Consider the following 17501-nt stretch of genomic DNA (forward strand, 5'->3'; position numbering starts at 1 on the left):
AATGCTTAATAAAGTTTCTTGTCTTTCTGTCCTTTTCTTTACAATTCCTATTGCAACCACCATGGGTTATGCCCTTATTTCTTCAGGCCTGACTATATCAATAATCTAGCATGGTCTTTTTCTGTCCTCCCCTCTCATTCCAGAATAATCTCTCTAAAATGCAGTGTAGGTCGTACCCTCCCCCAAACCCTAAATTATCCTTCTATTGTTTATTAAATTAACTAGCCCTCACATTCAAGGCCCTCTATACTTGTCCTCCGTCCCTCCCCAACTTTTCTAATCTTAATTCCTACCATGCCCATATCCTTTACATTCTTGTAAGAGTCCTCTGCCCAGCCTAGGCTTGCTAATCACTATCCTATAGACACACCTTGTGCCCCAAACCTCTGCAGTCCCTAGTCTTCCTTTTCTCTCTTGATTATGGTTGGTCTTTCAAACCTAACTCAAATCCTTCTTGCCTCACCAGTTCAGAATGACCCCTGATGCACCAACTGCAAATACCACTAAGTCAGCACTTGGTTACACACTAGTTTCTCATCCCCTACTTAGCACATGGCCTCAGAATTGGAGGCTACGTCAGCCTCCCACTCCTCACCCCTTTCCCACAGTTGGAGGGAGACGGCTACTACCCCTCCCACACTGAGGCCTCTCTCCATGGCAGCCCTCCCTCTGCCCCTCCCTCCTCTCCCCACCCCCCTCCTCTCCCCCTTCTCTCTCCCCTCTGCAGTCCCTAGTCATGGAGGGACTGAGATTGACCCCTCCACATCTTGAGATGTCTCTCTTCATTTTGAATTATGTGTCTCTCCTAGACAATTTAAAATACAAGATCACAAATACACAAAACCAGACCCTGACTGAGCAGGGGTCCCCTGTCACCCCAGATGGATGAGTGAATAACTGACTTTGTGGTGTACCCACTTCACTCAGGGGGGCAAAGGGGCTTTTCCAATTCTTTGGAAATGGATTGTGGTTACATGCTGGGCTTCTTTTCTGGAAGTGGCTGAAAGAAGCACAACAGTTCAGTCCCACCTGGTCTTCCTTGCTTTTAGAAGCAGAGGGATGAACCATGTGTGGGGTGGGCAGGGTAGGGGTGGTAGGGCCCTCTCCTCTCCGCTTGGACCACACATCCCTACCCCAGGGCCAGGTGGGCATCTGGGGCTCACGTTTGCCTCCTTTCTCTCCCTCCATCCCCCGTCCCAGAAGTCCAGGTGCAGGTTCCACTCGAAGCCGGGGCAGCCCCAGCTAAGGCGGATGAGAGCTGAAGTCACTCACCCATGTAGAAGTACTCTGGGGAACTGTCCTCCGATGAGAAATCCTTCATGGTGCCTCCAAACCGAAACCACAGTCCAAAAGCAATGACAGCCGACCCTGCCAGCTGAAAGGTAAACAGCCTGCATTTTACAAGGGAGGGTAAAGTGTGTGCAGGACCTGGGAGGCCTGAGGCCACAGAATCTGAGGGTTGGAGGGGGTGCCCCTAAGAAACCAGCCCGTCTCCTCTTCACGCTTCTTATAATAGGAGTGGAATGATGTGCTCAAAGCCCCCAGCCCACCCCAGGTCCCTGATGTGATATTAAAACTGGGGTTTCCTGATTGCAAGCCCGGAGTTTCTCCCATTCTGCCAGGCTGCCCCGCGGTTATGGGGCATACACAGCACAGCCCAGGAGGCGTCTCAAAAAGGGTATTCCCACAACAGCCCCCCGGGAAGGTATCTGGTTCCTGCCCTATTGTCCCCTGCTGGGCACTTGGGATTTCCTCACCAACACCACAGTGAGAGGTCACCAAGAGCAAGATGAACTCCAAGACCGGGGGAAACCCACTGCTTTAAATGGGAAGAAAACACGCCAACCTCAGAACCCGCCCACACCTCCTGAGTGCGCAGTGCCCAGTTAGAAAGCCGTTTTAGAGGCGTCTAGAAGCCGTCCTAACCCCCAGGCTGCCACTGTCACTGTGCCGCACTGCCTGGGGATGGTTTTGCAGGCAGTGAGGGAAACTGGCCGGGGTTGTTTTGTTTCTTTTTTTCTTTTTTTTTTTTTTTTGGTTGCTATTTTGGGTTTCCATGGAAAGCAAGAAAGGAAAAAGTAATTTTCTGAAAAAGCCTGGTCTGCGTGCTGTGTGGCTCAGGGAGAGGCTGAGTGGCCGGCGCAGGCAGCGGCTGGGCAGGCTGGCGGCTGGTAGACTCATTGCCCTCTTCTTCCCCGCCACTCTGAGGGCTTCTGTGAGGCTCCGCACCTGAGCTGGAAGCCTTTCCTTTGCAGGACTGTCACAAAGGCCCGCCAGCAGGCTCCAGCCACGGTCTCCTCTCTCTCCACAAACACCCATCTCGAATTTCATTGTATCAGTCAACAGATGTTCACTGGCACCTTCTGGACTCAAGGCACCACAAGTGAGCAGAGATGTAAAAAGAGCCTCCTGGTTCTGCCAACCCATCCAGTTAGTGTTGGGCTCCCCTAACCCATCCCCAGACCAACAGTTTAGAGGCTGCCCTTGCCCCAGCAGGGAAGAGCAGACACAGATGCTGGCAAAAGGGAGACAAGGACACAAGTCAGAGAAGTAGAGGTTTAATAAGGAAAAATGATGTCAAAGTCGGCGTCAGACCAGAGGCCTGTTTATACAAGATCCTTCTGTCTGTGGGCTATTTGTAAAGGGCCGGGGCTATCTGTCTGAATATATATGAGGACTTTATCTTTCTTCACCCTCCATCTCCCCAAGGCCCATTCCCTCCGTGGCCGGCTTCTTCAGAAGAGCAGCATGACCGCCGCAGGGGGAATTGGAGGGGCAGAGTTCTACCAGCTGGACTCTCTAAGGTGGAACAACTAAAAGTTTCCAGGACATAGAGGAAAGCACTAATTAGATAATGTGAGGAACAGCTAAAGGAACTGGGTTCAACCAGCTTTAAAAGATTTTTGCATTTTTTAAAAGGGTAGCAAAGCATGGAAAAATATTCAAAGAAGTCATGTTAAAACATTAACGATACTTTTCTTTGAAAGGTAAAATTACAGGTGACTTTTCTCTTTTCACTATACTTTCTAAGTTTTGTGCGTGAAGCAGGTATTACTCTTGTAAGTTTAAAAGTGTGATACGGTAGTTTAACTGATCAGTCCAGAAAAAAAATGGGGAGAGTTTTCTTGGGCTGTGCTTTAGTTTGGGAGGAAATCAGCTTTGAGGTCATTGCTGTTTCTGGTGCAGGGAAGAGGTCATTGTGAGGTCATTGCCGTTTTCTGATGCCCTTGGGAAAGCCCCATCCTCGGATCGCTAGGGGCTGCCTGGGACAGATGTGCCCAGCAAAGCCTCACAGGCAGCCCTGCCTACCCCGCCTCTGCAGCAACTCGGTGGAAAGAGTTTCCAAGTACAAAGCAAAAATCTGTTGACGGAGGCGTCAGGCCAAGGCCTGTAACCACCGAGCAGACTGTGGAGGAGGTGACTGGTCCCAGGGACACCCTATCACGAGGCCACATTTTTGGCATCTCTGTACACAAGCTCTAATTTATAGCTGTCTGGGATCATCCTCCCAGACGGAATACATGTGTCCATTTCTGGCACAGATGTGTTTGATGCATAATGGAAAATTAGAAGAGAGGTTGCCTTTTAAAGCCAAGGGGCAATGAGGAAAAATCTGCGCCTGCTTATCCACACCCCCCAGCCCAAACCCAGGCTTTCCTCCCGGGTCAAGGAAACCGTGGTGTAGCTGAATGTCGTCACTGCGGAGGGAATCCTCCCAGCGTGCCGCCGGATCAGGAATACTGTGGGCGCGGGCCGGGTCAAGCCCGAGGCTGTGCCCGATGACAGCCAACACCGATTTGGAAAGTGGCATCAACAGAGACAATGAAGTCCTTTGGTCCTTTTTAACTCACTGTTCTTTCAAGACTCTTGAAATACTCTGTGTTCGCTGGACTTGGGTTGCTCTATCACACACCTGAAACTGCTTGAAAAAAATTCACACCAAGTCAAGTCCAGTCCAGTCAGGGGCAAAGTGAGCAAGTCTGGTGTCAGTAAGGCCCATTGCTCTGTGCGTCCCATACCCGGGAAGAGAAGTCTCACTGAGTAGCCTCCAGTGCTAAATTTTAACCCTACTAGACCAACCCCCCAACCCCACCCCATACCCCCATTCTCAGCCCCTCCTTTGCATTCAGATACAACACTGTACCTCTGGTTGCACCTCAGCACTGCAGCCAACATGAGAACAAATAAGGATGGAGAGGCTGCCCCTTCATGTTGCTTTCCTTCTCGTGCCCCTGCCCGTCCTCATCTGCTTTCCTTCCTCCCTTTCACGGAGGAGGTAACTATGGTCCTGATTGGGTACCGCGTTAAGCATTAGGGAAGCAACGATGAAAAAGACATGAAAAGTCTGACGTGGAAGATAATCCCGTAAACTAATAAATGCCACAGGACGCAGGAAGTGTGCTCCGCGGAACTGCTTCACTGCCCAGGGATTAGAGCAAAGCGTGATGACCAGTGTGCAGCAGAAGATGTTCCATTTTGACTTACAGCTTGAAGAATGAGTTAGAAGTGTCGGAGCAGGGAGGGACTGGAGGGAGGAGTGAACGCCAGGCAGAGGGAACAGTGCGGGTAAGGGCTGCGCTTCCTTTCGTGGAACACTGTGCCGGGGAGAGAGAGGAATCTGGGGAAGGTCAGAGTCTGGGGCTTGAGACAGGAGTTAGGGCACATGGCTCACAGCTTGTACTAAGCTTGCTACCATTGTGGAAAGTCCATGACAGGGCCTTGAGGAGAGGGGAGGTGGGAGCCCTCATTCTGATGGGGACGAGTGCTGCCTGATGCCAGACACGATGAGAAGCCAAAGGTAACGACCTGAGTGGTTGAAGGCCAGAGAGGGTATGTTAGGGGCTGGACGCGGTGATCGGCGAGGACCATGATGGATCCACTCTACCAACCAAAGAACTTTGCTGAGGGCTACTCTGCATTCGCGACTAGTACCAATCCCCATGCCTTTGGAACAATTACCATTAGAAATACTGTTTTTCCAGGGATGGACTTTTTCATACAACAGCATGAGTAGGGCTTTGATATTAATCATTTAATAAACATTTGTTGAGCATCTGTCGTGAGCCAGGAGGCAAGGATTCATAGATAAGGAAGATCCAGTTCCTTCTCCAAAGGATCTCAGGGGCTAGTGGAGAAACTGATCCCGCCTCTGTGGCCCAAGAGGGACTCTAACAACGCAGGTCAGGGAAGCAGCCCCTGAGAAGACTCCAGATGTCATCATTCTTTGCGTCACCATTTCTCTCCTGCGCACCAATTGTGCTTTAAACACTCAGAGAATGTGATGCAACAGGATTTTGAGGGCAAAAGTGTGTACACTATTTATAAAGAAGAGAGAAGTAAAATAGAAAAAGAAGATAGAAGTGAAAGGAACAGACAATGACATTAGATCGGGGATTACCCGGTACAATGACATTATGCATTTTCATGGACAAGTCATTTCAGCAGCTAACCATATTCCAGAGAGTCTGCAGGACAAAGCTGCAAACTGTAAGCATACGTCCATGGAGAAGACTGTGTGTGTTCTAAAACTAAAGCAGCAGAAAAGGGGACTACAGACCCAACTGGAAAACTTTTAAAGCAAAGTGGATGAACAAAAAGTTTCCTTTAAGTAATGCCTATCTGCCAGAAACAAGTCATTTAACATGAAGCAAAGCTTGTTATTGGATTTCAATTTTATTGTGCTGTATTTATTTCCACTTTCCTGGGACTGCTGATGAAATGTTCTATCTTGAGGACATATTCTTTTACTTAAAAAAATTTTTTTTTCATGAATCACAAACGTGGTTCTTAGGAAGGCACCAAATTGGAGGGAGGTGAGTGCTGAGATACAAAAATGCGAAGATCACTCCCCAGGCCTGGGTCCTCAGCTCTGCCCACCCCAACCCTTGCCTCCAGCAGAAGGTAGCCCACCCTGATCACAAAGAGCAAATACATGCTACTCTGCTATCTGATGACTAAACCCACCAGAAAGCTCCCTTTCTGGGTAAAAAGCATCACTTAGGGATGTTCTCAGGCAGCTCACGTGCTTTTCCCTAGATAGGAGACCCAGTTAGTTATCCTCAGAGGCTCTAGCCGCACAGTTTCAGTTCCTTCTCCCACTTGGGGACCCTGCTCTTGCTATTTCCTTAGCTTACAAAGTTCTCCTCTGCTCCCCCTCCACCTGGCTCACACCCACTCACAGCTGTCAGCTCTCATGTCACTTCCTCTGCGAAGCCTACCCTAGCCTAGGTATGTGTCTTCCTCCATGTCTCATATAACCACTTCTGTTTAAATATTCCTGTAATTAAAAAAGAAAAATTAAGTCCTGAGCTATGTGAGGGCAGGGACAGGGTCTATACTGCTGTGTCCCAAGCACCTACCCCTCTGCCTTGCACAGACAGCTCCCAACAGACATCTGTTAAATGAATGAATGGAGGGCCTTCACAAAGGTACAATTTAGGCTGTGCTGTTGACTGAATTGTGTTCCCTGCCACAATTCATGCGTTGAAGCCCTAACCCTCAATGTGATGGCATTTCAAGGTGGGGCCTTTGGGCAGTGATTAGGATTAGATGTGGTCATGAGGGTGGGGTTCCCATGATGGGATTCCCTCATAAGAGACACCAGAGAGTGCTTTCTGCCATGTAGGACACGGGGAGAAGGCGGCTGTCTGCAAGCCAGGAAGAAAGCTTTCACCAGGAACTGAATTAGCTGATAACTTGATCTCCAGGCTCCAGAACTGTGAGAAATAAATTCCTGTTGTTTAAGCCACCCAATCTATAGTATTTTTTTTTTTTATGGCGACTTGACCTAAGACAGGCTGATAGAAGCAATTGTGAACAAACTCCTTCACAGCCCTCCAAGGGAATACTTCCCAAGGTACTGATTTCAAATTCATCTGCACCTGGGAAACACTGTGCAGACACCTCAGATGGCACTGTGTGAATACACTGTTGAATATACTCAGCAAAACACTTTCCCACAGAAAAACAAAACAAAACTAGATGGAATCATGTAATGAACACTCACAATTCTTGATCTGATTGCAAATCACATTATGATACCATAAGGGTAATGGGAGTTTCATCCTTTTAGCAGGCAAAAGTCGGAAGCACATTTGCTCTAGAAGATGATACTAATTTTCTCAAAGAGGTAAGCCAGCTCCCAAGATTTTCATACGATTATGCAGTGAAAGCGAGGCAAGGATTGAGATGGCACTTTCTCAAAATCAAGGATTTTGTCAGAAGAAATACAAGAGCCAAATGCCATATGACATCCAGGTGAAACCACCTCTGAGGAAGCTCGCTGTCCTTGCCTCAACATCAGGACCAGGTGAGGTGGAATTGGGAGGCAGGACTATGGCAGCACATGATGAGATGGCTGCTAGGTTGGAAATGCGTGGCTGTCAGTCTGGAAACGCACTGGTTAAATGCCAGTGTTTCTGATTTCCCCTATTATTTTCCTCACAACAATTTCATAAGAACAAGCTCATGCTAAGAAATTCCTGAAAGACTTCCTTCAGGTAAGGATATATTTTAAAAATCAATGCTTAATTCTCTGCACTAATGGACGGGTTCTGCAATTCAAACCACAATAGAGCAGGAGTGTTCTACGCATCTCCAGAAAGATAATCGGGCTACATATTTGTCCTAACTATACCTTCTGCTGTTTGTTTAGGTTGTTATAGTTAACTTGTGTGGATCAATTGACATTGCTGGGGGGTGGGGGGGGATACTACAAAAGTGCTGGGGGGATACTAAGCTCAGGGGAAGGACACTGAGCCAGGATGAAAAGCTTGCTCTGAATGATAAAGCAGATAAATATACATATGGAAAGTGTATGTATTTATTCAGTGGTTGTACACAATGCCTTTTTCTAAAGGAATACAGGGAAAAGGAGAGGAGAGATCAGTAAGAATTAGGAGAAAGATGATGGCTGTATAGTTTTCTTCATACAGTAAAACAAATGCCACAGACTACTGGCTATGATTCCAGTGAGCAGACAGCTTTATCAAATGAAGATCAAATACAACTAAAGTAAAATCCAATCCACCAAGTTATCAAAGTGATTTAAAGCCAGTGTCTATCTCACCTGACCTGGGGGACGAGCTCCAGGAGGATAATAATGGTCTTTTCTATGATCTCTGAACTGCCCCCTTGCAGCATCCAGCTGGCTCTTCTCCCAGGCTTGCCCTCTGAGTAAACCCTCCTTTGAGGGCTACCCTGACTTCTATGACATCTCAGCTATACTGAGCTTTTACATAAGCAAAGATGGAATATTAAACAATATTTATTTTACAGCCTAATATTTTTCAAGGTAGTTTGAGAGAACTACTCTTGAGCAGATAAACAGGATTTTTGAATATCAATCAATAATAACGATCTTCACCCGGTTTTAGTTGTTACAGACAGACAATGGGAGAAAAAAATGTTTCAGGTAAAACTCAGGTTAGATTGGAACAATTCAAAACACTGTGTTTATTAAAAAGTTAGCTTGAATGGAATCCTGAAAGTCTTGTATTTTAGAGAGAATTTTTCTTACCAGCAATTTGACCAGAGATCATTTGGGGTCAGGGAGGCAGGCAGCACTGGGCCACTTACAGGGGACTAGACAGGTACGGGGAGACCACGTGGGCTTCCTGGATGAGTGGCAGCAGCTTCCAGGCCCTGCCCCTGCCCCACTGGGGGGCTCTGTTGTCCCTGCCCAATTAATTCCCTTGCCCTAGTTTATAAGCTGACTCTTTCCCAGTCACCGTTACAAAGGGGAGGGCAGGGCTTGGCACACACTTTGGAACATTCCCCAACTGCTCTTGTAGAAAATTTTACCTCTTCTGAGTATTCAGACTGAATAATGATGCTCTTGGACAGGATAGTAACAAAAACAATCCAGGTGTATACGCTGCGTTGTCGAGGAGTTGTAGCAGATAAAAACGGGGGTTCTAGGCATCCCGGGTTTGAATCAGGCTCTGCCACTTACTAGTCCTGTGATCTCGGCCAAGTCCCTTAACCTCACTAACCTTCAGCTTCCTCAGCTGCAACGTGGGGGTAATAATGGTGCCTCCCTAAGAGATTAAATGAGTTCACCTTACACACTTAGAACCACTCAGAACTGTGATTGCCCAGCACTTATTGTTATTATGGTGGTAGACTCACTAATGTTATATTCAAACTGAAAACTTAATCCTACTCAAGATAGGAAACACCATGGCCATGATTCTAATGACTTAGTCCTCTGCTGCCTTCCTCTACTGATTTTTATTTTAGCACTACACTTTTGCCATGACAGCTGGGATTCCCTTGAGTTTCTAAACCTCTATACTAGGTATGTCGGTTCCGCTTTCCAGAAACTCGTTCCCCCTCTCTCTTTAATTAATTAATTAATTTATAGCTGTGTTGGGTCTTCGTTTCTGTGCGAGGGCTTTCTCCAGTTGTGGCAAGCGGGGGCTACTCTTCATCGCGGTGCGCAGGCCTCTCACTATCGCGGCCTCTCTTGTTGCGGAGCACAGGCTCCAGACGTGCAGGCTCAGTAGTTGTGGCTCACGGGCCTAGTTGCTCCGTGGCATGTGGGATCCTCCCAGACCGGGGATCGAACCCATGTCCCCTGCATTGGCAGGCAGATTCTCAACCACTGCGCCACCAGGGAAGCCCCCCCTCTCTCTTTAGTTTTAGTTTTTATAAGACCCAATAAGAGAAAAACAGGAAAAGATGACTTATGAGAGAAAGAATAACTATATTTAGGCTAGAGCTATCGAAAAGGACTTTCTCCGGTGATGTAAATATAAATGTTCTCTGTCTGTGCTGTCTAATACTGCAGCCACTAGCCACCCATGGTCACTGAGCATTTGAGATGTGGCTAGTGCAACTTAGAAGCGGAATATTAAATGCCTTTTAATATAGATTAATTTAAATGTGAAAAGCCACATGTGGTTAGTAGCACAGCCGCCATATTGGAGAGTGCAGGTCTGGAATTCACATGCTTATCACAGCTTCAATCTTCTCTTCTTGTCAGTCTGTCGACTTGGAGTGGTTAAGAGGACAGTTTCTGGGGCCACGCACAGAAACCCAGCTCTGCCACTGGCCAGCTCTGAGGCCTCGGAAAAGGCTCTTAAACTCTCTGCACCTCTGTTTCCTTATATATAAACTAGGGGTGACAATAGCTGCTATTTCAGAAGGTCATTGTGAGGATTAAGGAAGTTAATATACAAAATGTGCATGGGAAAGCAGCCAGCACGTATCTTCCATTTATATAATGCTTAATATTCTTCTTCAAGTTTTTGCTACTGAAATTAATTTTAAATACTGTCTCTTGATACATACCCTTTCTCAATTCCCATCTTGCTTTTCCTCTGCCTTAAACTGATCAGGGGTGTTCACAACCTTTCTCTTCTTTCTCCCACATGCCAGAGCGTTATGCACCTCTTTGCACCTGCATTTCTGGAATGCATCAAGACAATCCAACACTGGATATAATCTCCCCAGCCATAAACTTCACGTTTTCTAAGCCAGTAGCATTTATTATACCTTATATTCCATGTGCCCTCATAAATGTGTACAATGAAAAGAACACAGGGTTTAAAATCAGAAGACCAGGGTGTGAATCTTGGCTTTGCTCCTCCCTAACTCTTTGATCCCAGACATACTGTGCCTGCCTTTCGGCTTTCACATCTGTAAAACGGGGATTACATTATTTCATGGGATTGTTGTGATTCATGATCAAATGGGATAATGTATGTAAGAGCATTTTTAAACCAAAGCATCATATGAATGTTATTTTTGTCCCTAATTAAATCCAAAGAGGATGAAAAAAGCAAGCCAAGGTAACCCCTATTCGTCTGTATCATGTGCTCTCAGCCCATCTGGTCGTCCCATCTTATGGGCCTCTTTCTCAATTCCTTCTCCTTAATTCCTTTGCAAGCATGACATGATGGTTAGTATAGTGTCACTTGCTTTAGGAGAACAGCCCTGTTGTGATATTAACTATCAGTGTTAAGGTGGGGGATGGAAGTTATGTTCTCTTTTGTCACACATGATTGCAGACCCAAAGATACTACATATTCTGGAATAACACAGTGAAGCATAATGGGCAATGGACAGGTGGCCTCCTGGTGATTGTAGAAACCAACAAGTCTCAATGTAAAAGAAAATTCTTAGAAGAATAACAGTAAAGTGGTAAATGGAATTAAGAGAACTGACACAAGGAAGCCAGGTGAGCAGGCCAAAAGGAAGGGCACTCCCTGCCCCATTCAGAAATGAGAGCCACCAGTGGATCTTTGACCCCTTAAGGCCATGTCTAAACCGGTGCTTCTCAAAATGTGTTCCCTGGACCAGCAGGGCTTCTTAGAAATGCAGACCTACCAAATCAGAATATATATTGGAACAAGATTCCCAGGTGATTTGTATTCACATTAAAGTTTGAGAGGCACTGATCACCAAAGGTTTTCCTATTTCTACCCACTGGCCTCCCCTTGGTAGCACAGAAGCAGGGTGGGGAACAAACAAACAGCTCCAGCACTAGAGTCTATTAGCCAGAGCTCTGCCAGTGACCGCTGAAGCTATTCTAGGTGCTGAGAGATGGAAGAAGGAGGATACCAGCACAGCACACTCCCTGCCCCGAGGAGCAAAGACATTAGAGAGACAGTAAACTATACTCAAAGGCACAAAGGAGCACCAAACAAAGGTCTTTTGAGTGCCTCAAGATCAAGGACTGTGTCTTAACCACTTCTGAATGCCCAGCATTTGGTAGGGTGCTGGGCACACAGTTGGTGGTAAGCACATATTTGCTAAATGACTAATTGCAGAGGAAAGAACCTCTCCTTTTGACTTCAGGCCTTTGATAAGCTACAAGACTCTTGCCACTTTGCTTGGTTGGTTGGACTTAGGACACCTGTTTCCTACTTCTCTTTACCTTTATGAATCTCTTGGATTCTAGATTCCACTTTCCCACTTGTTTTCTAGTGTTTAAATATGACTACCAGTAATATCTATGTTACTGAATATTTACTATCTCATGTACCATACTTAATACTTTACATATATTTACTCTTTTATCTGCACCAAGGTCATACATTGATGTTGGTACTTGATTATGTCCATTACATAGATGAGAAAATGGAGGCTCAAAGAGGTTAAACAGCTTACTAACCAAGCACCCCTGGTCAGTAAATACTATGGCCAGGAATAAACCCAGGAAGTGAGATGCCAGTATCCACCTTCCAGGCTTTGAATTCGTGGATATGAATTGCCACGCTGCCTAGACCTGGCCGAGGTCTACCAGACTCCTGGAACCATAGCTCTGGCTTCTGCAGGCTGGCTCCTATCATAGAGTCCTTGTCCCTCCCAGCACCACTGGGCCCCTCTTGTCCAAAATAGAGGAGGCTGCTGCTCTCTCCCCACCTTGACAGAAATCAGAAATGGAGACTATCCAACGACAAGGCCAAGGAAATTCCTATCTGCCTTCTGGGGTGGTCTAGCTTTTGGGTAGACCCCATAGAATACTTTCTTCAGGTATTTTTTTTAAACCAGTCTTTCTGACAGGTGGTAGCTCTGAAGCTACTGTTTGAAATGAATTTGGGAAAGAGGAGTAGACAAGTCAGACATCTCGTAAGCCCACGAGACAAGGTCTTTCCTAAAAGCACCTGTTAGGCATCACCAAGTGAAACTCCAGAGCTGCGTTCATAACAGTGAGAAGGAAAGGAGAGCAACTTCAAACAAGCCATATATGGCATCTGACTTTCAACAATGAACGGTCCTGCTTCCTGTTGGTCGGCAACCCTGAGCAGCTCACACAGCACAATGATAGGAAAACGCTGAGTACACAACAACAAACCAAGGAATAAACAGAGCCCAGGTTTTTTTTTTTTTTCTTTAAACCAACATATGTGGCTTGGTAGATTGTGGTGTTTTATTTATATTACTATGCAACAGAGGGGAAAAAAAAAGGTGATCGCAGTGAAAGGCATGGGGCCATGCCGTGCTATCTGACTGTAATGTCCGAATTTAGACATGACAGATACTGGGAGGGGTTTCATGTTAGACATCAGCCACGATAACAGAAATTAATTTAGTGGGGCTTGGGGCCAGGCTTTACTTTTGTTTTGTTGAAATTCAATGGTGAGCACAGTCAGCAGCTCTGGGCCGGGGAGAGCTCTGCTGGCTCTGGCAGGCTCTAGCTGAATGTTTATAAAACCAGGAGCACAGCCTAGGGAAACTTCACCCAGCTGCCAGAAGGAGGTCGCAAATCGATTTGCAGATCACAAAACATACCCCACCCCGCCTCTGCGGCCGCCTTCTGGTGAGTTCCTGACAGGAAAGGAAGTGCTGTCACCCAGGGGGACCTCAGACCTCAGAAGGGCAGGCACGCAAGCATCTAAGAGTGTGTAAATAGAACGCTTGAAGTCATGGCGAATGCCTGTCCTTCCAGGAAAACTGTCCCCTGCCCTCTCCCCCTTCCCCAAACTTCCCACAAACCCTCTAACCAGGAAAAAATCAACTTCAAAAACTAGGGTGGGGCTTTTCTGGAATCAGGTTCCCTCAGTTACAGTGAAGGTACATATCTAGACAATTTATCCCAAACAACTGCTTTCCTCTAAATCATTAGAAGCCCGTTTCAGGTCGCCCCTTTCCCTTTGGTTGTACAGTTATAGACATGGGAGAGCTGTCTGTGGCTGTTGCTGGTCCCTGGTCCCCATTCCCCGTGGAACTGAGAGTGAGGAAGGCCCCATATTCTCCTCCTGGGCCCAATCTGTACAAAGAACAAATCGACAGGGAATGAGCAGGAAGAGACAGGCTCAGTCCTCCAGATAAAGTTGACAATTGATTACCTTTGCAAATCGGGAAGGCCAGTTGTCTCAAGTTCTCTAACCTGCAGATTCATCAATTCTTTCTACAGTTATTTATGGAATGCCTTCTATGAGCTGGGTACTATTAGGCGCTAGAGATATATCCATGAACAAGACAGAAAAAGATTCCTGCTCTCAGAGTATTCTAAGTTCTAGTGGGGGAAATCCACAAGTACAAGCTGAGAAGCCAGTGTGTAGTTATCCTAAAACAAAGACAAGCTGCAAGTTACTTGGCAAATATATACACTATTCCCCGATATTAAGGGACTCTGGGGAAAGAGCGCTAACTTTTATTAAATGCTTTCTATGTGCCAGGCACTTAATAATAAAAATAATAATTAAAAAAATTTGAGCACTTACTACATACTGGGCTCACAGGAAGGTGAAGTCAGATACTTTACATATTTCCTTTGAATCCTCTCAACAACTCTTTTACCTTAATTGTTCAGCTAAGAAAACAGGGCTAGAAGTAAAAATAACTTGCTCAAGCACACTCCGCTTGCGATCTCTGCACTTGAGCCTGATCAGATGGTGGTCACACTCACCCTTGCTCTGTTCCTCTGCTGGTGGGTGGCGTGTCACCCCCTCACCCTTGTCCACCTCCATCCTACCAGTCCTTTGAGCTTCAGCTTAAACATCCCCTTCTTCAGGAGAACTGTCCCAACTCCTCACTATTGCTGTGAACTCCTTAATTAGATCAGATATATAAAAGGTCCTGCCTAACCCCAGTGGCTAATACATGATAGGCACTCTAACATTGCTTTGTTCCTACTTCCCTTCCTTCCTGTGTTTAGAGTCAGAGGTGTGAAATTTGTCACTTGATTATATGCTGTCGTTTTTGTTTGTTGTTGTTCTATATTCATTGGTCATTTCCTCAACCAGATTAGCAGCTTAGGGAACAGTATTTTTAATTTATAAATTATATATATATATACTTTTGTCAATATAAATTATATATATTTATTTATATTTACATATATAAGTTATTTTTACAATTCTTGTGCATTGATTCTTTAACAGAGTGGTTCTCAAACCTGAGCATGCATAAGCATTTCCTGGACTCGTTTAAATAGATTGCTGGGTCCCTCCTCCAGAATTTCTGATTCAGCAGGCCTGTGATGGGGCTGAGAATGTGCATCTCTGACAGGTTCCCAGGAGGTGCTGATGCTACCGGCCCAGGACTCACACTTTGAGAACCACTGGTTAACTACCTGTACCACTGTGCTTAGGAGCATGAAGGCTGAGTTTGAGTCCCACCTCTGCCACTCATTAGCTGTGTGACCTTGGGCAAGTGGACCTATTGGAGCCTCCGTTTTTCCTTATTTGTAAGAATGGGGATAATAATAGTATGCACATCAGGATTGTTGTGAGGATTAAGTTAATAATGAATGCAATGTGCATAGCACTGTCCCTGACACATTGAAAGTGCTCAATAAATGTTGCCTATTATCTCTGGAAAGGCTGGCACAACATCAGGCACTAAATAAGCACTGTACCCAGCCTAAGAATTCCTTCTCAGACTTAGATAAAACCTCTTTTGAATTTGTAAGCAGTGAGAGTGAAGAGTGTCACTAAAGCACGACATTTATAATTAACAGCTTTTGAAATTAAGCCAGACTATTAAAAAGCACAACATAAAGGGCCTTTAGAAATGCCCTTCCCGATAGTATGCTGGATGTAAATGCCCAAGCGTACAAAAGCCATGTGTATTTTTAAAATTCAGGGCTGTCTATGGGGTACCTCCTTCACACCTTCCCCTGCTGCAGGATGCTGAGGATGGCAACTTGACCTCTGAGAGCTTGGAATTGCTGGAGTCACCCAGGCATCTGGGCTAACGGGTTGTTAGACACAAGCAGAGACCATCCTTCAATAATTAATTAGTTGGAGTCACGGGAAAACAAACTCCCCAGAGCAGATAAGACAAACAGCACCCTCCTCTATCCTAGTTATTTTAAAGCACCCAGCCCCCTGCTGCTCCCTCCCAGCTCTAAGAACTTCCTCACCCAAAGCAAGATCTGTATTTTCCTTCAGGGTCTGTCTGAGCAGTTATAGTGACTGACATTCCCTTGAGGAAGCCCAAGAGGGAATGCGCAGACAAGACAATTTTCAGACCTGTCTCCCAGTCCTTCAGGGCCTGAGACAGAATATCCAGGGATCTAGGGATGGTCTAGCCCTAATCTTGTCCCAGTAATACAGGAGACAAGGGTCATGGCCCTATCAGCCAGTGAACCACTAATCCTGGGAATGTTGTTCATTCAATGCAAAGTTGAATGAGATCATCTCTGGGAGCAGTAGGATTTAGCAAAGGCTTGGAGCTGGGGGTTGTGGGGAGGTGCTGCTGCCCCTTGGAAGCCCCTCCCTTCCGCCCATTCCCTCACAGAAGAGCACCACCGCCTCCTTCCATCCAGCGGTACCCTCCCCTAATGCCCAGAAAAAGGCTGACCCCCGCAATACCACTTCCACCGCTACCCCCAATTTCCTACACAAGCCCGCCACAGCCAGGTGATGTCTCTGCACACGCCGGATGGGGCACCACCTCTGGCAGTCCCGGCGCCCTGGCGGGCCCCTGCTCCAGCGGAAAGACAGAGCGAGAAGGGGGTGTGTGCGCGGAGAAGCTGGTGGCCCCGCACCTGGTGTTACCGGGCTCCAGATGAAAACCGAGGCAGAGAGGTTCCTCAAAGGGAAGAACCGCACGGGTCTCCCCCCTTTTCACCATTTCTCATTGCTCAATCTCTCTCTCTGTCGGTTCTCTCCCCCTCCATCTTTCCCTCCCTCCCCACCCCGCCCGCTTTGTCTGCCTTTTTCTTACCTCCGTCTTTCTGAACACCCTGCCTTCAGGAGCCCGGCTGGGACGCCGCAGCGGTCAGCTCCCCGGGGACCCCTGCCCTGCGCCCCCGCCCGGCCCCCTCCCCTGCCCGGCCCTCTCCGCTCCGGCTCTCACCCAGAAGAGCAGGTTGAAGCCGAGCAGCAGGTACTTGATGCACCGCAGGCCCCCGCCGAAGCGCCCCATGCTGCGGCCCCGGCGGCGGGATCCCGAGTACCCAGGCCCGGGCTCGGAGCTCCGGGAGCGCCGGGAGCCGGCGGGGAGGGGGCGGAGCGCGAGGGGCCTTGGGCGGGGCCTGCGGGGGGCGGGGGGGGGCGGGGCGGCGGGGCTGGAGCCGGCACAGGGTGAGAGAGGGCCGGGGAGGACCCCGAGCCAAGAGGCTGGCGATGGGTGGGAGCGCGGCTGGGTGGGGGTCGAGCGGCCAGAAGGAGCAGGTATCCCGCTCACCCCCGGAACGAGAGGCCGCCTCCTTCCCTCCCCAGGCCGGGCGACGCGCCCCGCAGGCACCCCGCTCGCGGTGGTTATCGGAGCATCTGCGAGGAAGGAGCGTCCACTGGGGACCCGAGACCCATTTAATCAGCGCTCTGTGCAGAGACTCATTTGAGGCCTGCGGTGATGGTTGAGAATAAGGACACGGCCCTGGTGGCTATGGAAACTAGGAAGATGGCCTCGGGTAGAAGAGATAAGTAGGACCCAAGGCCGCCCAGGAGCTGGCAGTACCCGTCGCGGGACACCCGGCCCGGGGCACCGGGTCCCAGGTTGTGACTCCCCAGCGCCTTGCGAGCGCACAGGCCGCGGAAGCAGCTTCTAGGGGACCCTCCCTCGGCCCCTTCCGCGCGACGCCAACTCTTACCTTAATAGGC

General features: G+C 47.7%; 1 protein-coding gene across 2 annotated transcripts in view; it reads right to left on the bottom strand.

Moving 5' to 3' along the window:
- TSPAN2 (tetraspanin 2) overlaps positions 1 to 16881 on the bottom strand; it is a 42861-nt gene extending 25980 nt beyond the window's left edge. For both annotated transcript variants that reach the window (XR_011073570.1, XM_068540566.1), the window contains exons 1-2: positions 16756 to 16881; positions 1273 to 1375 (exon numbers count right to left, since the gene is read on the bottom strand). Coding sequence is in view for 1 of the 2 variants with exons in the window: in XM_068540566.1 (XP_068396667.1) it covers positions 1273 to 1375; positions 16756 to 16824 (172 nt within the window). In the remaining variant the exon portion in view is untranslated. The remainder of the gene's footprint in view (positions 1 to 1272; positions 1376 to 16755) is intronic.
- Between the last annotated feature and the right edge of the window lie 620 nt (positions 16882 to 17501).

This window comes from Eschrichtius robustus, chromosome 3, assembly GCF_028021215.1.
Source record: "Eschrichtius robustus isolate mEscRob2 chromosome 3, mEscRob2.pri, whole genome shotgun sequence".
NCBI classification, from domain to species: Eukaryota; Metazoa; Chordata; class Mammalia; order Artiodactyla; family Eschrichtiidae; genus Eschrichtius; species Eschrichtius robustus.